The sequence below is a fragment of the Sorex araneus genome, chromosome 5, assembly GCF_027595985.1.
Source record: "Sorex araneus isolate mSorAra2 chromosome 5, mSorAra2.pri, whole genome shotgun sequence".
NCBI lineage: Eukaryota > Metazoa > Chordata > Mammalia > Eulipotyphla > Soricidae > Sorex > Sorex araneus.
In genome coordinates this window covers 12,628,433-12,649,816 of record NC_073306.1, presented here as the reverse complement: position 1 = coordinate 12,649,816, position 21,384 = coordinate 12,628,433, and the positions used below count along the sequence as shown (strand labels likewise).

The following is a 21,384-nucleotide window of genomic DNA, read 5'->3' as shown; positions in this document are numbered from 1 at the left end:
GAGCTATTTAAAGGCCTAAACTGGCCATCATGCCAGGATTCTTCAATACACAAGTCTATCACTTCCTGACGCTCCTAGTAGGGAGTTTAGTGTGCACATAGATTAATGTTTTGCTTTGAAAAGTTTAATACCTGGGGCCGGAGCGATAGCACAGCGGGTAGGGCGTTCACCTTGCACGCGGCTGACCCGGGTTTGATCCCTGGCATCCCATATGGTCCCCCAAGCACTGCCAGGAGTAATTCCTGAGTGCAAAGCCAGGAGTAACCCCTAAGCATCGCTGGGTGTGACCCAAAAAGCAAAAAAAAAAAAAAAAAAAAGAAAAGTTTAATACCTGGAATGCCTGCTTCTATTAAGTGCTGCTTACGTGCTTTCTAAAGCCTTGTCTACAGGTTAATGAATTACTTTAGAGTATTGAATTCTTTTTGTTCTAACTCTCTACTTAATATCAAAGACATTATAGAAGTTAATTTCTTTCTGAGGTGTGGAGACCACACCAGGAAGTGTTCAGGGATGACTCCATATGAGGTGTGAGGGATTGAACCTGGGACAGGCAGGTGTAAAGTGTCTATCTCTCCGGCCTGAAGTTCATTTTGATACATTTGTACACTTTTTTCCACCATATTCTTTGTTTTCTTTTTGATGGGGAACAAACCCAGGGCCTTTCACATAAAAGACATGTACCGTAGCCAACTTTTCAATCTTACCTTAGACTATTAGAATAATTTTTCTTTTGGGTTCACTAAAAACTCCAACCCCCTCCCCCATGGAAACTTCCCCAACAAACATGGATTGTTACATAGATAATGCTATCTCCCACAAATTAACTTGGTTTTACTTCTTTCCCAGTCTGAACGTTTATATAAGCTATCCGCTTCAAATGATTGCTGCTGGATTTTAAATTCCTATTATCTGCCCGGGTGTCTATTCTAAGCTCTAGAATTCTATAAGGGACACGTTTCTGAGCCTTCTTTAGAGGCATTTCAAACTTCCCATGTCCAGAATAGAATCCATGACCATCCTTATCCCGCCTGGGTTATCTCAGCTCTCGGAACCCGAGTTCTGTTACACGAATGACCAAGCTACCGTGATGGCGAGCAAACTATGTTCTTCCCTATCTCTGCACGCACCGACACTGACCAAGAACTCTCTGTACGTTTCCTCCTGGTCAGACCCCGCGGCCTTGCTTTGGAAGACAGATTCCCTCTGCGACCTTGGCGAGACTTTTGATTCTTTCACCTCTATTTTGCAAGCAGAAAGCAAAGGGAAAGAAAACCTGTGTTTAGCGAGGGCTGGAGGCGTTAGGTAAATATTAGATGCTGGTCGCGGTGAGCCCGTCCGTCCGACCAATGGGAACCGAGCCCGCCCGTCCATCCCAAACACGCAGCGAGGAGGTCGAAGCAGACCTTTGGAGCCGACTCCTTTTCCTAACACACAAACCCTCGCGTTTGGAGAGAGACTGCCTGGATTCTAGCCGAAGCTGGCACGGCCCCTCTCGCAGGTTTCCAGAACAAAGTTCTTTGCACCAGCTCGGCCGCGCAGATCGTTCAACTTTGCATTTCCTCCCAGCCCGCCTCACATTCGTCGCTGCCCCAAGCTCTGCGCCTGTCCTTTGGGGTGGGGGTGAGGGGGGTTGCAGCGGGACAGATTTGCGCCTTGCAGGGCGCAGCCCGGCGACGGGGAGGTGCCAGGGCGAGGCTCCGCCCCCGGCCCCGCCCGCCCCGGGGCGCTGCCTCCCGGACCCGCCGGGGCCCTATAAGGAGGCGCCGGGCCGCTGGGCGCCGCGAGGAGCAGCTGCTGGCCGCGGCCACCATGGTGCGCATCGTGACGGTGAAGACGCAGGCGTACCCGGACCAGAAGCCGGGCACCAGCGGGCTGCGGAAGCGCGTGAAGGTGTTCCAGGGCAATGCCAACTACGCGGAGAACTTCATCCAGAGCATCGTGGCCACCGTGGAGCCGGCGCAGCGGCAGGAGGCCACGCTGGTGGTGGGCGGGGACGGCCGCTTCTACATGCGCGAGGCCATCCAGCTCATCGTGCGCATCGCCGCGGCCAACGGGGTAAGGGAGGCGCGCGCCGGGCCGCCCCGCCGCCACTTCCGCGCGCCGCCCCGCGCCGGACGGTCCCCCGGGGCTGGGGGTGGGGGGGTGGGGGGGAGCCGGCCTTGACCTTGGGAAGGCCCCACTCCGCCCCCTTCCCCCTTCCCCACCCTCCCTCTGCCCCACCCCCTTCCCAGGCCTCCGACCTTTGCATTCACCTTTGCCGCGGCCCAGGCTACTATTACAGTGGCCGCGGCCGTGGCCTGATCCGGGCGGGAGGGCGAGCGAGAGAGCGAGGCGGGGCAGCTGCGGCCCGACCCCCTGGTCTGCCCCCCACCCCCCACGGCTGCTACGCTCGGTCAGGACTGGCGCTTCTTGCTGGCGCTGAGCCAGACGTTGCCCGGCTGGGGCCGTTGGCGCACCCCCTGGAATGTGGGGCCTGCAGATCCGGATCCGGGGAGACCGCTGACTGGTCCAAGCGCCCCCCCCTACAAACCCACCCCCCGTGGACTCGCCTTGGAACCGACAGGAGAGGAAGTTGGGGCGCAGGCTTTGGAAAAGCCTAACCTTTGCTTCGGGGTGCACCCGGGGCGCCCCGCCCCCCGCCCCCTGAGAGGGGCTGCTGCAGAATTGCCTTTGCCTCTGGAAGGTGCCCAGGGGTGCCCCGAGGCCTATGGTCTTGGTGGCCTTGATGGGCCAGGCCACCCCCCAGCCACAGTACTGCCTTGAGTGACCCAGTTGAGCGGGCCCTCTGGCAAAGGGGAAACTTTAGCCGAGTTCATAGGAAAATGGGCAATGATTGTTTTTGTTTTGTTTTCCTTAGCAGTGCTCAGGGATCACTCCGGTGTGGTGTCTGGAATCTAACTGGGTGGGGCTGTGCACAAAGCAAACGCCTTCCCCCGCTTTGCAGTCTCTCAGCACCCCGCCCCCCCACCCCCAGTTTCTATATTTAAAGATTGGACATATACCCAACCCTTCTGGGACTCACTCCCTGAGCTTTGTGCTCCTTTGAGGGGTACTTTTATTTTATTTTTATTTTATTTTCGTTTTGAGTCACACCCGGCGATGCACAGGGGTCACTCCTGGCTCATGCACTCAGGAATTACCCCTGGCAGTGTTCAGGGGACCATAGAGGATGCTGGGAATCGAACCTGGGTCAGCCACGTGCAAGGCAAACACCCTACCCACTGTGCTATTGCTCCAGCCCCAAAAGGTACTTTTAGTAAGGCCACAGGGGCCATGTTGCCGAGCACCTCGAGATCACTTGATTTGCGGCCTGTCTGTGTCTTGCAGCGGGGTGAGGTTGATGCTATTATGGGCATCTGCTAGATGCCAGCGAGACAGAACTTCAGAGTTAGGCAGGTTAAACAGGGCTCCGAGGGCCACCCTGAGAAGGAGTCGGCAGACAGACCCACCAGTTCCAGGAACTTGTGTAACTTCCAGGAAGGAGGGAACCCCAGGACTCAGGATCTAATTTCCCATTTCCTCCCAAATCTATGGAGGGCCCAGGGTGACAGTGGACATACATCTGTACGAGAAGACTAGGCTCCTTTCCCCGGTGCTCCAGGCTCTGCAGACATGCGCAGATGGCCTGGAATGTGGCTCAGGGGTCCCACCAGTGTCTTGCATCTGTGAGGTTTTGGGTTCGAACCCTGGCAAACGCAGTAGCAGCAACAGCAACAAACCAAGCCCAGATTCTCTTGAAAGACAAACAGACAAACCTGAGTCTCGACACAGCCTGTGGTGTCTGCAGCCTCCAGTGCTGAAATTGTGTTTTGTTCATTTCCTCACCTGGGAAGCCTCAGCCACGCACACACTCAGGTCACTGTCATTGATTTATACTCTAGTGGGCACCAGTAATGTCTCTCTTCCTCCCAGCCCTGAGATTTTAGCAGCCTCTCCTTACTTGTCTTTCCCAATGATTGGAGGCTCTTTCAGGGTCAGGGGAATGAGACCTATTGTTACTGTTTTTGGCATATCGAATACGCCACGGGGAGCTTGCCAGGCTCTGCCTGTGCAGGTGGGATACTCTCGGTGGCTTGCTGGGCTCTCTGAGACGTATGTATGTATGTATGTGTGTGTGTGTGTATATATATATATATATATATATATATATATATATATGTTGCCTACTGTCTGAACTCTATTAAATATGGTGTGGTAATTAAAGGGAAAATGGGTAGGAAGTGTCTTACAATGTGTTGCGCGGCCGTGAAAGCGACCTGGAGCGTGGCGGTGGTTGGGTTGTGGAGGTCGGCTGCTGGGGCTGGGTCCCTTGGGGCAGGGAGGGTTCACCCATCCCCCTCTGGGCCGCCCCAAGTGAAAACAGCCTGGCGCGGGAGTCAGGAGGAATGACAAAATGATGCACACGCAAGGCCCATCCTTCAGGAGCTGACTGGGCAGTGACGTTTTAGGGCTCCAAAGGAAAAATCGCCCGTTTGGGAGCTGTGGGGGAGGGGAGGAAAGAACTTTAGAACCTGTTTGAACCTGGGAGGTGCAGCCCTTGGGGGCTCCGGTCCCCAGGGGACCTTCTGGCCTGCCTCCCTGCCCTGCCCACCTCTCTGATCTGCCTTTGCCGCCTCCCCCGCACCTCTGGCTTCACTCCCGCTCTCTGTCCTCCCAAGCCCCGAAGCCCACATTTGGGCCTTTCATGGACTTCCGGCTGCTTTTGGCCCCGCTGATGTTTGTCCCCTTTTCCCAGTTCTTGTTCCTTTGTCCTGCTCGCTCCTCCCGGATCACCCTGTTCCTCTGGGGCCAGCCTGTCCTGCCACACCTCCTGGGATTTTCTTCTCTCACCAGGGATTTCAGTCCGCTGCTCCTTCTCTCCTGTTAGGATGCGCTTCTGATGGCACTTTCAGAGAGGTCGCCCCCCTCCCCCAGTCTCTGGAGGTCACCCCCCCCCCAGTCTCTCTGCTCCCCGCCCCACCCGTGAAATCCTCTCCCCCTGTTGCTCCCCCTTGAAGTGGCTCTTCCCCTCTGCAGATGATGGGATCTATCAGGGCCCGGGACAGTGGCACTCAGGGACCCCTCCGTGGGAGCTTGGGTGGGGCACGGCACCCAGCGTTGGCTCCCCGGGACCCTCCACTGTTCTCAGGAGCCGCTTAGGGGAGCACCCTCTGGCTGAGACCTTGGGAAAGCTTCGTCCTGGAGGCGAGCTGGACTAGAGGGTGGGAGCTAGGTGGAGGGTCCGGTCTGGGGGTGATTCTGGGGAGGGCAGGGGGGAGGGGGGCTTCACAGAGGGGTGTGGGTGAGCCGGAGTTGCTGAGGTGATGTTCTCAGGAGCAGGATCCTCAGCGGAGTGAACGCAAGCCAGAAGGGTTGAGGCTGCTCTTTTGGGTGGGTTACTGGGGTCTGAACCCCCCACCCCCCGGCCTGAGCGCTTGTCTGGGGTGCGCTAGGCCCCGAGTTCAGTCCTCAGCACTACCTGCCCCAGCACCCTGCGGCCCCGCGCCCCTGCCCTCATGACCTCCTGAGCATGAGCACTGCAGGATTGGCCCCGGGGACCCCTGGCCCCCACCCCAGCACCATGTGGTATTGCCAAGTTCCCCGCCGGGTTGAGTATTGCTGGGGGGGTCCCCCAGGGCTCCCTGGCAGTGCTCGGGTGCCCTCGGCCTTCCCACATATCCTCAACTGCCCCGTCATGTGGGGGCCATTTAAAGGACACTGAGGGGAACCCAGAGTGGGCTGGGGGTGAGGTTGGCCCACCTCACGGCCCACACGCAAGGCATGGTAACGCCCCTCCCCCTCCCAGTCTCCGTCTCCCCCCCACAACTTCAACACTGCCTTCTCTCTCTTCTCTTTCCCTCCCTCCCTCTCTCTTCCTTCCTCCCTCTCTCTTCTTCCCTCCCTCTCTTTCTCTTTTCCTTTCTCCCTCTCTCTCTTCTCTCTCCCTCTTTCTCCCTCCCTCTCTCTCTTTCTCCCTCCCTCCCCTTGCTCTCTTTTCTCCCTCTCTCTGTCCCTCCCTCCCTCTCTCTGTGTCTTTCTCCCTCCCTCCTCTCTCTCTCCTCTCCCTCTCTCTATCCCTCCCTCCCTCTACCTCCCTCCTTCTCTCCCTCCTTCCCTCCCTCTCTCTCTCTCCCCCTCTTTCAATTTATTGACTCACTCGATCTACAAAGTTATTCATGCTTTAGTTTCAAGTGACTGTCCCAGCACCAATCCCTTCATCCGTGCCCACTTACCTCACCCGTCCCCACTGCCCAGCCTGCCTCCTACAGGCCTCCCTTCACTTCCCTCCACCACTGTCAGAATGTTCCCTGCTGTCCTGTCCCCACCCCAAGGGCCGAGTGTCCTACTGAGGCCCCGTTCTCCTGCTCTCCGTCTTCGTTGTCACTGGGCGTTTGTCACTCCCCTGCTATGTTTCTTTAGCTTATGAGAGAAATCACAGTGTCTGTCCTTTCCCTCTGGCCCCATCAGCCTGGGGGAGGGGCTCTGTGGCAGTCACCGGCCAACTTGACTCTGAGTGACCAAACTACCCACGTGGTAGGGACACTGGGCCAGGGGTGGAGGGCGTGGTGTTGGAATGTCTTAAGCATGGAACCCTGCTGTTATTCTTGTTAATCACAGTGCCTAAAGTGTAGAAACAAGGAGGGAAAAAAAATCATTATGTCATAACTTTTTTTTTTTCTTCTAAGAACGCTAGTTTTGGGCCAGAGAGACAGTGCAGTGGGTAGGGCATTTGCCTTGCACGCGGCCAGCCTGGGTTCCGTCACTGGCATCCCATATGGTGCCCCGAGCCTCACCAGGGGTGATTGCTGAGCACAGAGCCAGGAGTAAGCCCTGTGCTCTGATAAGTGTCCCCTCCCCCACCACTGAAACAGAACAGAAAGAATCCTTTTTCTCCTTAAAAATTCTAACATCTAGGGGGCTGGAGTGATAGCACAGTGGGGAGGGCATTTGCCTTGCACACGGCAAACCCGGGTTTGATTCCCAGCATCCCATTTGGTCCCCTGAGCACTGCCAGGAGTAATTCCTGAGTGCAGAGCCAGGAGTAACCCCTGAGCATCGCCGGGTGTGACTGAAAAAAGCAAAAAAAAAAAAATTATATGTTTGTTATATGGCTCTGTTTTTATATTTAATATATGAATTAGAAAAAACAACCTAGGGGGCTGGAGCGATAGTACAGCAGGTAGGGCATTTGCCTTGCATGCGGCCGACCCAGGTTCGATTCCCAGCATCCCATATGGTCCCCCGAGCACCGCCAGGAGTAATTCCTGAGTGCAGAGCCAGGAGTAACCCCTGTGTATTGCCAGGTGTGACCCAAAAAGCAAAAAAAAAGAAAGAAAGAAAGAAAGAAAGAAAGAAAGAAAGAAAGAAAGAAAGAAAGAAAGAAAGAAAGAAAGAAAGAAAGAAAGAAAGAAAGAAAAGAAAGAAAGAACAGCCTAGCCTATGAGCGGAAGGAGGTTATGGGCCCCCAGTCCTGAGATGTCCCCGGGGCAGGCCAGCACAGACCCGCTAACATTGCTGATGCTCCTGGCCTTGGGGAAGGGCCAGTGGCCAGTGTCTGGACAGGGGAGGGGTCAGGCCCCGCATGCAAATGAATGTTAGCACATTTGGAAACGTCTCCACCAGCATCCTCGGGCAAAGGAAATAGATGTCTTCATTTCGGGCGGGTGGGCTTTTGCACAGCCAATGTTCTTTCATCCATTTGCAGGGATTCGTGCGTTGCAGATTCCATTTCTGAATAATTATTAGGGCATAAAGATATAATGGGGTAGAAAAGAAGTGTTTGTGATCAAAACCGAGAGCAGCTTAGGCACTGCGTTACGGACAAGGAGTCAAAATATTTGATCAGAGACAGCTGTCATCTCAGTGTTTGGGACAAATATCATGTAGGAAAGGATTGAAAGTCCAGCAGTGGGGCTAGAGCGATAGCACAATGGGTAGGGTGTTTGCCTTGCACGCAGCCGACCCGGGTTCAATTCCCAGCATCCCATATGGTCCTCCGAGCACTGCCAGGAGTAATTCCTGAGTGCATGAGCCAGGGATAACCCCAGTGCATCGCCGGATGTGACCCAAAAAGAAAAAAAAAGTCCAGCAGTAAATTACCAGGTGGAAGTCCTAGGTATTCTGATTCCATGGTTAAAGTCGTAGAGGTTCTGATTCTGTAGTTTGTTGCTGGTTCTCGGTGACTGAAGGAAATGCCATAGTGAAAATGATGCTTTGTATTTATTCTGCCTGCCATCCATGGGCCTGTGGGGGTCTGGTCTTAGAATTCTGAGCTAAGAACTTTTGCAATGAACAACCCCCTTCTTGGGTTAGGCTCAACTTCCGCCGGATGGACCTCGGGAACAAGCTCTAGAAAATAAAGGTCTCCATTTCTAAGGGGCCGGAGAGAGAGTTCAGTGGTTAGGGCTCTGCCTTGCATCTGGCCAACTGGCTTCCATTCGATCCCCCACCCCATATGGTCCTTCAAACCTGCCAGGAGTGATGCCTGAGCACAGGGCCATGAGCATCACCAGGTGTGTCCCCCAAAAAAACAAAAAAAGGGTCTCCAGCTCTCAAACAGGGGGAACTCTGGGAACTTCATTATTTGTGCAGATTTTACCGTCTCTATTTGGAATAGATTTCTTCTCTTTTTTCTCCCCAGTTTAGTCACCGTGGAATTACAAAGTTACTCATGCTTCGGTTTCAGGCATACAATGTTTCAACTTATCCCATCACCAGTTACTGTAATGTTCCCTTCACCAGAGTCCGCTTTCCGTCTCCAATGCTCCAGCCCCATTTTGGGATGGATTTACTCTTTACTCTTTCCTGAACCTTCCAAGGTCCACGCTGCAGACATTGATGAGGGCAGTTCTGAGAAGGCAGAGGAAGAAGGTGGCCTGAGGGGGCATTTGGGGACTTTGTAGTGACCAGTTCTGGGGAGAAGCTGCTGTCCTCCCCGAAAACCGGATTCCCTTGGAGCAAGTGTGAGGTGTTAGAGAAACAAGCTCTGGTGTGCCTCCCAGCCTGAAAACAGTCCTTTTGGGAAGATGGGCTTCGGAATCTGCATCCTTCACACTTGTTGGCCTTTAATGAACTTTTCTGACTCAATGAGGATCAATGCAAGATTGTCCTTTTAAATCCAGAATCTGCAGTATTGGGGAGTGGTGGGGGAGATAGGACACAAGAAATACAGAGGGGCCAGAGTGATAGTGCAGTGGGTAGGGCACTTGCCTTGTACACGGCTGACCTGGGTTCAATCCCCGACATCCCATATGGTCGCCCGAGCCCCACCAGGAGTAATTTCTGAGTGCCGATCCAGAAGTAACCCCTGAGCATCGCTGGGTGTGGCCCAAACAGCAAAATATATTATATAAATTATATATCACTGTAATCACTGTCATTCCGTTGTTCATTGATTTGCTCGAGCTGGCGTCAGTAACGTCTTCAATTGCCACCATCGAGTGCTAGGGTAGCCTAGTGGCATTTGCTCACTCCAGGAACATGAAGAGCACATTGTTGTTACTGTTTTTGGCATATTAAATACTTCACGGGTAGCTTGCCAGGCTCTGCCGTGCAGGGAAAATAAAAAGAAAAAAAAAAAAGAGGTCCAGGAAAAATTGCGTTGCTCTCTTCCTGGAGCTTTGTTTTATAGTCTCTGGATTTTGGCTGTTGATGAGATTAAATGGTGTGTGTGGAGGGGCGGGGGGGAGTTTGTGGGTGTGACTGCCAGGCTACTGGAAAACTGGGGATCTGGGTGGAGGAGGCCCAGTCCCAATCCGAGCAGGCTTGGAGATCTTGGCCACAGGTCCCACATATCTGGGTTTCTCTGTCAGTTCCTTCATGGGTGAGACTCGTCCAAGCATGTATAGAGTGACCTTGAGCATGGCCATGGCTGGGTTCTGGAGGCTTTAAGCTGCCGGGGCTCTGCTTGGGACGGGAGGGGGAAACTCAACCCGCCCCCCTTCCCGAGGGGGTGTCCCGGTGAAGACAGCCTGGTGCGGGGGCAGGAGATTCTGCTAATATGAATTTATAAATTATGTATAAATTCATATTTCAATACATATATATATATATATTGCTTTCGGGGCCACATCCAGCAAAGAACAGATCATTCTGGATCAGAGGAAGAAGAGGTGGAAGTTGAATCTTGTCTTGCAGATTGACCGGACTGTGGACAGCAGAGGGAAGAGGCGGGGAATGGACAGGTCTGTTTTTGTTTTGAGTCCACGATTAGCCGCTTTATCCTGTGAGATCTTTAAAGCCAATTGTCAGGGAGCTTCTTTTCCTTGGCTTTACAGCAAGTCTCACAATGGAGACGTTACTGGTGCCCTCTTGAGCAAATCGATGAACAACGGGACGGACAGTGCTACTAACGCTCTGGCTAAAACAGCTGCCACACGCTCTCTCCTATTTCTGTACCCGAAGCTGACGCCCGCAGCATGCTAAGAGGCCTAAGAAGAAAAGCCTTCTCCCTTTCCCTGGAAACGGTCTTCGGGGAAATGGCTTTGGGCAGGACAGCATGGAGCGAGACTCATTAATTCCGCAAGTGTTTCTGGAGCCACAAGCCGGTGGCAGTCTCTGTTCCAGGCACGGCCGGGACCACGGTGAGCTAAATCAGGGCTCTGCCGTCATCGGACTGTGGGGCTCTGGTACGGAGGGCGACAGATGATACATACATGGGAGTGACCCACAAAGCTGAAAGGCTTGGAGGGAGGGAGCAGCCCCGGGCAAGGGAGGGGCATGACCACATGGGCTGCTGTGTGTCATGATAAGACCCCGGTAAGGGAAGGAGCTGGCCTGGGTGGGGGGCGGGGTGGGTGTCACTGGGAAAAAGATATGTAGAGAGAGACGGAATGAACTAGTCTGTAGAACATGGCTGTAGCCTCACGTGTCCCAGAGGGGACTGTCCTACAGCCGTCTCGCTGATAAGACGTGTAATCAGTATCAGTGTTGATCACACATTTACAAGACACATGTTTGCCCTCTTGGACCGAGGGGAGAAGCGTTTCCTTTAATCTTTTAGGCTTAGGGGCCCGGGAGGGGCTGTGAATCAAACCAGCAAAAAGACCGATAAGAAAGAAGAAAGATTTGGGGCATTTGGTTGGCTTTGGGGGGGATGTCCCAAATAGTGCTCAGGAGGCCCCTGGCTAATCAGCGGGGGGTGGTCAATGCGAAGACCCTGCTGTGATGAAGTTCCTGGGGTCACCCTCGCATGCTCAGGGGCTTTCCTGGCTTGTCAGGCAAGCGCCCAGACCCCAGTGCTAGGTCTGCCGCTGGAGAAGGCAGGTTTTCTTCCACACCCACATGCCCGCGAGGTTGTGGGAATTCACGGGAGAATCGGACAGGAAGCAGTTTGTGGCTTATTTGCTGTTGGTTTAGGGGAAGGAGAGAGAGGGGGACGGAGGAGAACAGGGTCTCCTCCTGCCTGTGGGCAAGCAGCTGGCTTCTCGGAGAGATGGGCAGGCCCCGGGAGGGTGTGTCCATTAGGGTGGGCCAGTCTGTCTGTCCTGGTCCCACACTGCCAGGAAGGCGATTTGCTTTTTGGGTCACACCCAGCGATGCACAGGGGTTACTCCCGGCTCTGCACTCAGGAATTACTCCTGGCGGTGCTCAGGGGACCATATGGGATGCTGGGAATCTAACCCGGGTCGGCCATGTTCAAGGCAAATGCCCTACCTGCTGTGCTCTCACTCCAGCCCCCAGGAAGGTAGTTTTTAGTGATGGACAAACTCTGCTTTTAGGCAGATAACGGGGTTCACAGTGGGGAGTCGTCACCTAATCTCAAATGCTTCCAGCTTCAAAGAATTTTTACACCGTTGGACTTCAGGAGAAGGGGCCATCCACCTTGCCAAGACAGGGAGTAGGAAAGAGTGAGCCGAGTTCCCCGCTTGCTCCCCCTCCCCCCTTAATGCCCTCGACGTGCTCACAGACACAGCCAGGACTCAGCCAGTAGGTCCAGGCTTGGACGCGATGTTCACAGTCAGGACCCGTGAGTGCGTTCAGTCCTTAAAACCCTCCTCCACCTCTAGCCCCCCACATGGCTTCGGCAGAGGGAGAAGAAGAGTTTGGAGGAGGTGGGTGAGAATCCTCCATCCTTTGTCCACAAAGAGGCCCTGATCAGAGCCAGCCCTGGGGGTCATTCCAGAGAGGCGAAAGGGAATGCAAGGGGATGTCAGCTGATTCTGGTGTCCGGAGGTGATGTTGGTTTACCAGACTGTGTTTGTCCCGGTGATGCCCTCTTTTCTCAAGCACCAATATCATTCTGCCGTGGCCCCCCGTCCCCCCTTTTCCAAAACAAAATGTTTTAGTAAAAATTTTAATTGCTGGGAGCCCCCCCCCTTCCCAAGTTTTCCCCACTCTCCCCTAAGTTGAGTTCCTGAGGCATAAGACAGAAAAGGGAAGACAGGTCAGTTAATATATTTTTATTGAGGTAATTTTTATACACAATTATAAATCATGTGTTCTCTTAGCTATCTCCATCGAGAAATTTAGCACTTTCAATATTTTTTCATTAAGTTATTCTGAGGTCTATGTTACTAAAAGTAGGATATCTTAAATTGCAGGATTAATAATGTTTGACCTTTCCAGAAAAAATTTTTTTCTATGTAAGAACTAATTGAAATTACCAAGACTTCTTGATATAAAAAGATTCTTTTAATTATTTGCTTTGATCACAAAACAGTTTTTGTAAATTTTATTTTATTTATTTTTTATTTCTTCTTATTATTTTTTTTTGCTTTTTGGGTCATACCTGGCGATGCACAGGGGTTACTCCTGGCTCTGCACTCAGGAATCACCCCTGGTGGTGCTCAGGGGACCATATGGGGTGCTGGGAGTCGAACCCGGGTCGGCCGTGTGCAAGGCAAACGCCCTACCTGCTGTGCTATTGCTCCAGCCCCAGTTTTTGTAAATTTTAATCAAAAACTTTAATATGAAAGATATGGTATATCTAAGATCTTTCTTTGACCCTGATGTGCTTCCTTATGACACATATGAATATATATTTTAAATGGCTTCAATGCTATACATGCCCATTGACTAAAATCTTTTCAGATTTCTCAGGTGAGAAAAAAATATTTTGTTTCTTCTTCTCAAGATATTTGGACAAATGGTCTAAATGGTCCAAATGGTCATTTGTCCATAGGAAAGTTAAAGAATTTCCTTTTAAATAATAGCTGTGGGTAACAGACATAAAACATAGATCGCTGCATACCTGTGTTATTGGAAAGTCCAAATGACACCATCTTATCGGGAATATTGCATACATTCCTCACTGAAGCAGTGCAGCTATAATTAGCATAGTCCTGAGGTCGGAGATTCCTCAGTTTTAAGATCTTTGTTTCAACCCTGGAAATGTAGAAATGGTTATTAGAAGTTGGCAATGATAACTTGAAATAATCTAAAAGAACAATCACAGAATTTTGTATTAAATTGTATTGTTTTTTTAAAAAAAGTATTATGTATAGAAAAAAAAAAGAAGAGAAAAGGGAAGACAAGCCCATGCATGCAGCAGGGGACACTCAGTGTTAGCCCCCGTGTGGCCAGGCGACCAAGAGGCGGCCAACATTCCAGGAGTGTTTTCTCTCCCGTCTCCCCGAGTGTCGCCAGAGTGTTTCTGGGGACAGGCGGATTTGGTTGACTTGTCCAGCTTGCTGAAAAGGTGCATTTGGAACCAGCGCCCTGTTCTTCTGATATTTCATCCAGTTGATCTTTGCCATAAATAAATACACCCCAACCTAGGGGCTCTGGGGATTGTCACACTATTCTGGCTGAAGTGTGGGAAGACTGGGCTGGGCAACAGGAAGTAGGGTTTTCAGAGTTTTTTTTATAGGCAAACAAGTCAAGTCCATGAGTTTGCACAAAGACCCCAGGCTGCTTTGGGGTCAGCCTATAACACCGTATTCTCTTGATTAGAGCCATCTGTATGTTCTAAGGATCTTCCCATGCTGGCTTCTTCCTTTTAAACTTGTTAATGGCCTAAAGGTAGGGTGCTTGCCGTGTCCACCACCAACCAGGGGGTCAATCCCTAGCACCACTGTAGTCTTCCAAGTCCCACCAGGAGTGATCCCTGAGTGTAGAGCCAGTAGTAAGCCCTGAGCACTGTCAGGTGTGGCCCCCAAACCTAAGCTTGTCAGTGACCTCAAGGGAAGGTGGCCCCAACACCAAACCCTCAACTTGTTAATGGCCTAGGGAAGGTGTGTCCCAGTGTCCCAGAAGGGTGCACTGTGTGACACGTTTCAGCATCTGACACGTGAATTTGGTTTGGAGCTGCTGTTGAGCTCGAGGGGTTCCGTTCAAGGGGTACTTCCCCATCCCGGGTCCTCACGTGATAGGGCTGTGGGGTTGGCGGCAGCATCCTGGTTGCTCAAGAGTGTGGCGACATACCGGTTGGCTTGTGTGAATCCCGTGGGGATGGGTGGGATGTCAGAGCAGTGGGTAGCCAGTCAGGGGTGAGCCAGCCAGTGAGAAGATCAACAAAATGGTGGGGAGAGGTCAAGAGGGAGCCCTTTTATTTTGGAAGACAATATGGACATTGATCAAAAAATTAGGAACTGAATTTCCATAGGACCCAGTAATATCATTCTGGGGAATATATCCCAAGGGCCCAAAGGCACAAGGCAGAAAATATATCTGCACTCCTATGTTCATTGTAGCACTAGATACAAGAGCCCAAATATGAAAACAACCCAAATGCCCATGAGAATATCATCATCATCATCATCATCATCATCATCATCATCATCATCATCCCATGGATTGTTGAATTTCTTGAGCGGTCTCAGAAGGTCTCCATTCGTCCTAGCCTCTCTTTACTTGTCCTTCCCAACAATGCTGCATTGGAGGCTCTTTCAGGGTCAGGGGAATGAGACCCATCATTGTTACTGGTTTTGGCATATAAATACACCGTGAGGAGTTTGCCAGGCTCTCCCATACAGACAGGAAACGCTCTGTAGCTTGCCAGGTTCTCCAAGAGGTAGAACTAGGCTATAAGATGCTGCCGCGCTTCTGGGAGCTTGGTTTTATAGTCTGGATGTTGGCCGTTGATGGGGTTACATGGCGCCGGGGGCAGTTTCTGGGTGTGACTGCCTAGCTACTGGAAAATGGGGGATCTGAGCAGAAGAGGCCCAGTCCTGATCCAAGCAGGCTTGGAGATCTCAGCCCCGGGTCCCACACACCTGGGTTCCTCTGCTGGTTCCTTCATGTGTGAGGCTCATCCGAACATGTGGAGAGGGGCCTTGAGCATGGCTGTGGCTAAGTTCCGGAGGTCTTCAACTGCCGGGGCTCTGCTTGGGGCGGTGAGGGAAACTCAACCCACCCCCTCCGTGGGGCCCCGGTGAAGACTATGAGCATATAACTGGATAAAAAGACTATGGTACATATACACAACAGAATACTATGCAGCCATAAGAAAAGAGAAAGTCATGCAATTTGCTGCAGTGTGGATTGATCTGGAGAGCATCATGTTGAGAAAAATCAGCCAGAAGGAGGGGACACACTCAGAACGATCTCTCTCACATGTGGGGTAGAAAGAAACTTCCTGGGGGGCGGGGATCAAGTGCCCAAAAGCAATGGAAAAGAAGAACAGGGGAACCTGTAATAGGAAGATTGGCACTGGGGCAGGGGTGAGGGGGATAAGTCAGGGAAGGGAACACTGAGGCAGTGGGGGAGGGGAAGTGCTGCCGCAGAGGCAGGCTGGGGGGGTGTGGCGGGAGGGAAACTGGGGCCATTGGCAGAGGGCACTGGTAAAGGGGTTGGTGTTGGAACAATATACTCCTGACAATCAGTCATAAGTATCTTTGTAGCTTTGTAATTCACAGTGATTCAGTAAGAATGGAAGGAAGAAAAGGAAGGAAGGAAGGAAGGAAGGAAGGAAGGAAGGAAGGAAGGAAGGAAGGAAGGAAGGAAGGAAGGAAGGAAGGAAGGAAGGAAGGGAGGGAGGGAGGAAGGGAGGAAGGGAGGGAGGGAGGAAAGGAGGGAGGAAGGAAAGGAAGGAAGGTAGGAAAGAAGGAAGGAAGGGAGGGAGGGAAGGAAGGGAGGAAAGGAAGGAAGGAAGGAAGGAAGGAAGGAAGGAAGGAAGGAAGGAAGGAAGGAAGGAAGAGAAGGAAGGAAGGAAGAAAGGAAGGAAGGAAGGAAGGGAGGGAGGGAGGAAGGAAGGAAGGAAGGGAGGGAGGGGGGAGGGAGGGAGGCAGGGAGGAGTCCTCCATGGAAGCATCTCCCTGGATGGATGAGAACACGAGACAGTCTGGTCCTGGGACTATATAGCCCACAGGAGGCTTAGCCTTGGGACCCGGGTGCAGTCAGCACTATAGTGGAGGGAGCACTGTGGCCCCGGAGCCCCTGAGTCAGGCACAGGGAACCGGACCCGACAGTGAGGAGAGAAGAATGTTCCAGGTGTGGGTCAGAGCATGCCTGTCAAAGAGCTGCATTGGGGCACCCCAACTTCCTATTGAGGTTCCTTCTCTCCAGAGGTGCCACCCTCAGTGCACCCCCTTGTGCGTGCAAGGTACTGCCGTGCGCGTATCGCTCCACTTCCTGCGCACCGCGAACAGGGCCGTGGGTCTGACCCGCAGGGCCCCATCGGGTCCACTCAGCTTCCCCAGGGGTGAGCCTGGAGTGCAGAGCCAGGAGTGAGCCCTGAGCATCGCCTAGCAGTGCTCAGGGGACAGGACGGGGCTGGGGATCACATCCAGGGCCCCACAAAGTACGTGCTCCAGCCCTTGGAGCCGTTTCCCTGGCCCCGCCGGAACCCACTCTCACTCTCAGTGCTCCTGTCCGGGGCAGCCCAGGTTGTGAGAAGAGTCGCTGTTTCCCCAGGCAGCGTCTCATTCCCTGGGGGGCAGCAGTCAGGTTTCACCGGGGTATTGGATCGTGTCTCTCCAGTCTAGCCGCATGTTCTGCCCGATCCCCGCCCGGGGAAGCGCGTGCTTGCTCCAGCAGTGCGTCCACGGCCGGGCAACTGCAACGTCCTCTCTGGGAGTTACTGTCCAGCCAGTCGCTTACGGGCCACCTAGGAAAACCAGGCCCATTATCTTATAGTCATGCCTCATTTTTCACCGAAAGTGATGTAACGAGGTTTGATCACCCACTTCATTCATTAGACACGGCCCCGACAGTTCTTGGCTCTACAAAGTTCCGCTCTGGCCTCCGAGGAGGGTCCCGGCTGTGGTGGAAGACTGATTCCAAAGTGCCGCAGACGGGAAAAAGCAGCGGCTAGGAAGGGGTTCCAGAAATATCGGGGCGCCGGGAGCCTTGTCTGAGTATGCAGACGTGTGGGAGGGGCTTCACTCTACTCAGGACGAGAACACAGGCAGAATGTGTTAAAACCCGCCACTGCGGGCTCAGACGGATGGTGCAGTGGGTAGAGCACTTGCCTTGCACACGGCTACCAAGTCCTGGCATTGCTAACTGGAACCTCAACCCCGAGCCAGAGGGAAGCCCTGAGTGCCACCGGGTGTGGCCCCCAAACCAAACCCAAGAAAGCGTCGGCTGCCTTGTGCCGAGGCTCTCGGCACCCCCTTGGGACCGGGTCCTTCACTCCCCCCTGCAGCCTGCCTCGGTGCCCAGGGCTCTGCATTCTCCCACGCTGGAGAACACGGGAATGTGTGTTGGAGGCTGTGCCGTTTGGCGGGAGCTGGCGAAACCCAAGAACGGGGGCCCGGGGCGAGAGCCCAGCGGGCCGGAGCATTGGAGTTCTGCGTCTGGAACCCGCCTGGACCCCCAGCACCACTGGCTGTAGCCCCAGAGACCCCCGAGTTCCCCATCACTGGACCTGGGCTCGATTTATCTGACCTTTATTGGCTGAGCGTCACCGGGAGTTGCTACCGGCAACGTCCCCAGCATTGTCCAGTGACAGGGAGGGGGACGTCCCCTAAATCCAAGGAGCTAGGACGGCCTTACTGGCCAGAGCCCTGTGCACTCACAGCTGCGGGTGGGTTCAGGGTTCAGGGCTGCCTGCCTCTGAGCAGCTGCCATGGGTCGAAGAAGCTGGGGGCAGAGCTGGGGCACCCCTTTGGGGGTGGGGGGCAGGGGCAGGAAAGCCCGTTCACTTTAGCATTTAGAGTTCTATTGTCCCCCCCCACCCTCCCCAGGCCTGGACAGGCGTCCCGTGCTACAGCAAAAGCCTCTGACAGTGACGCAAGATGGAGCGGGAGGTCCCCAGAGGGCGGTGGGGTCCCAGGGGTGTGCAGGGGGCCTGGTTGGATCCTGGCTAAATAACAGGGTCCCCCAGACAACGCCAAGACTTAACTCCCAACACCCCCGCCCGAGCTAGGAGCCAGGACTAGCCCCTAACACCCACCCCCACGTGTGGTTACCCCCCGCCCCCCAAAGGTGACGCAAAAGGAGAATTAGCGTCAACCCTCCGGGCCTGTCACAGTGGCCAGGCCTCGTGCTGGGTGGCCTCCAAGCGCTTCTCGGGCCTCCCGGGTACCAGGAAACATTTCCCCGAAGCCTGATCCGCCCCCAGCAGGTTTGGCAGCAAAGACGGAACAGCCTCAGGTGCCGGGCACCGGGAGGGCCCGGGACGCTGGCACCGTGCCTGCGTCATACTTGGTGCACGGGAGCTGCTGAAACTGCTGATGACTCTTTTTTTTTTCTTCTTTTTTTTTTTTTACAGGGGGTAGGGGAGGCCCCCCCTAGCCATGCTTAGGAGGCCTAGGGCCCCTTCCGGTGATTCTCGGTTCAGTGCTGGGGTCCGAGGAGGCGGTGCTGTTTGGCCTCTGCAGTGTCGGGGTTTACTTGGGCTACTCTGGAGGTCTCTGGGGGTCTTCAGGCCGCCCCCCAGCAATGCTCAGGGGACCTTGAGGTGCCAAGGATCGAACCAGGGTTCGCCACATGCAGGATGCTACTGTCTCTCCGACCGTTCCTGAGAGTGACCCCAAGTCCAGAGGACAGTGGGGAGGGACTCTGGTTGCCCGCTGTCTCTGGGTTTGATTCCAGCAGAGAGCTTCGTGACGCGCGGCTGTCTCTGGTCGCCGGCCCACCGAGCAGAGTGGACAGGGGCGGGAGTTTTCAGGGTGTCTCTGCGTGGCTCCGTGCGGGGGTCCCGCTGCTCTGGGCTCGCAGGTGGAAGCAGACACCTCCCACCCCACGTCACACGCTGCGCTGGGGCTTTGTCCAGTTCTCTGTCCTAGCACCTGGCGAGACGGAGGAGCCCAGACGTGACCGGGACAGTGTCTCAGGCTGCTCCGTGCAGGGAGTCCGTCGAGGCTGGGATGCTGGGAATCGAACCCGGGTTGGCCGCGTGCAAGGCAAACGCCCTACCTGCTGTGCTATTGCTCCAGCCCCGGTGCTCTGTTTTTCAAGGCCCACATTGCTGTTTAGTCATGAGGGGGCCACGCCCAGAGGCTCGAGGGGCGTTGCGGATGGACACTGAGCCTTCCCCTGGGCCTTCCGAGCTCCACCACTGAAGCCCCCTCCTCTGCCTCCCCCGGTCGCTGCTGCTGTGATGATGGAGTTTGCACACACTCGTGTGCCCTTGCGCCCTCAGCTGTGAGACTTGCACGCTCAGCCCGGGTATTCGAGTGCTCGGCCCCAGTGCTCGGCCATGGTGCCACCCAGATGCCGCGCTCATCCAGCTGTGTGCTCGCGTCCCTTCTGGTTGTGATGTCGCTCAGGCTTTGTGCTCCTCACTGCCGTGCTCGAATCTTATTTTTTTCAAGGCGGCAGTGGCTCGGACAGGCTTTGCTGTGCCGCTGGCCACACGCTCTGTTGCAGCACCGGGACCCAAGAGCGGATCTGCCCGGGTAGTGATGGGCACACATGGGCGGCGGTGGGGGGTCAAACTCAGGCCCTCATGCCTGCAGGGCAGGCGCCTTTATGCACTCTGCCACCCTGGGGCCCCAGAGCAGGTGGTTTTTTTTTTTTTTAATTTAAGTTTTATATTTAAAGGTAGCACTGCAGCACTGTCATCCGTTGCTCATGGATTTGCTTGAGCGGGCACCAGTAACGTCTCCATGGTGAGACTTGTTGTTACTGTTTTTGGCATATCGAATGCGCCACGGGGAGCTTGCCAGGCTCTGCCTTGTGGGTGGGATACTCTCAGTAGCTTGCCGGTCTCCGAGAGGGATGGAGGAATCGAACCCGGGTTGGCTTTGTGAAAGGTAAACGCCCTACCCGCTGTGCTATCGCTCCAGCCCATGGACACAGGATATCTATCATATTTAATGGTATTAATTGAATTACCATGAGATACAGAATTATAAAGTTCTTCATGGTCGGGTTTCAGTCATACAATGGTCCGATCCCTTCACTAATGCACGTTTCCCACCCCCGGTGTCCTTCCTGCCACCCGTGCAACCCGCCTCTGGGGCAGACGCCTGTCTCCATCTATATCCAAATGTCCTTCTGGGCGTCATGGTTTACAAGACAAGCTCTGAGGGGTCTCACGTCTTTCCCCACTTGCAGCACTCAGTTCTTGGCCAGGGCAGGATTTTGAGTGAGCGGGGTCAAGCAATGGGCCGGTGCCTCCCAGATGTCTTCTGCTGAGGTTCAACTATGTATTGGGACTTAGTCCACATTTCACTTAGTCCCCGAGGGGAGAGGGAAGAGGCGGCTTGGAAATGCAGCCTGAGAGGTGGTTGGTGAGGGGACAAGACCCGCTGTGTTGCAGGTGTTCTGAGCTCCCTCTGCCCCCACCTCCCTCCCCCATCACCCACACAAGCACACAATTTTGTGTTATTATTTCCACTGGAGCGAGAGCACAGCGGGTAGGGCGTTTGCCGTGCACATGGCCGACCTGGGTTCGATTCCTCTGTCCCTCTCGGAGAGCCCGGCAAGCTACTGAGAGTATCCCGCCCTCATGGCAGAGCCTGGCAAGCTCCCCGTGGCGTATTCGATATGCCAAAAACAGTAACAAGTCTCACAAAGGAGACGTTACTGGTGCCCGCTCGAGCAAATCGATGAACCAGGGCAGTGCTGCAGTGCTTCCACCGGAGCGACTTAGCGCGCCCCCTTGTGAAGCTTCCGAGAATTGCGCCTGCTTTCCTGCTTTCGGCCACTAGAGGGAAACCTATAACCGTGAATGACGGGAGAGCGAAGCCCCTTAGCTGGACCTCTTTCCCCTGCCCCGTTCCTGGTGAGAGCCGGAGGAGGGGAAATGATTCCGTTAGCTTCCGGTGAGCTAAGGATGACTATTCCCAGGGCATTTAACTGAAAAATTTCTCGAGATCGCTCCGGATGGGAAATAAAATAAAAGATGCATCTAACAATTTTACGAGTCATATAAGGGACAATTTTTTACAAGTGAAAATGGAAGAATCTTGTCATTCCTAACACAACAGGAGCCCACGGCTTAGGTGCGTTTGCATGAAAGTGATTCCGAAGCACTGTACAGTTTTTCTTTTATTGGGGAGACTTGTTTGCATTACTGGAGGTTTAGGGGGGCATTGGGGGGTGTCAGGGGGTGTTTCCAACCCTCCCCCTGAC

At 54.0% G+C, this 21,384-nt stretch overlaps 1 protein-coding gene across 1 annotated transcript in view; it reads left to right on the top strand.

Moving 5' to 3' along the window:
• Nucleotides 1-1,727: 1,727 nt before the first annotated feature.
• The window catches only part of PGM1 (phosphoglucomutase 1), a 67,805-nt gene continuing 48,148 nt past the window's right edge, over nucleotides 1,728-21,384 (top strand). The window contains exon 1 of the mRNA XM_055137618.1: nucleotides 1,728-2,055. Within this exon, the coding sequence (XP_054993593.1) occupies nucleotides 1,810-2,055 (246 nt within the window). The 5' untranslated portion in view covers nucleotides 1,728-1,809. The remainder of the gene's footprint in view (nucleotides 2,056-21,384) is intronic.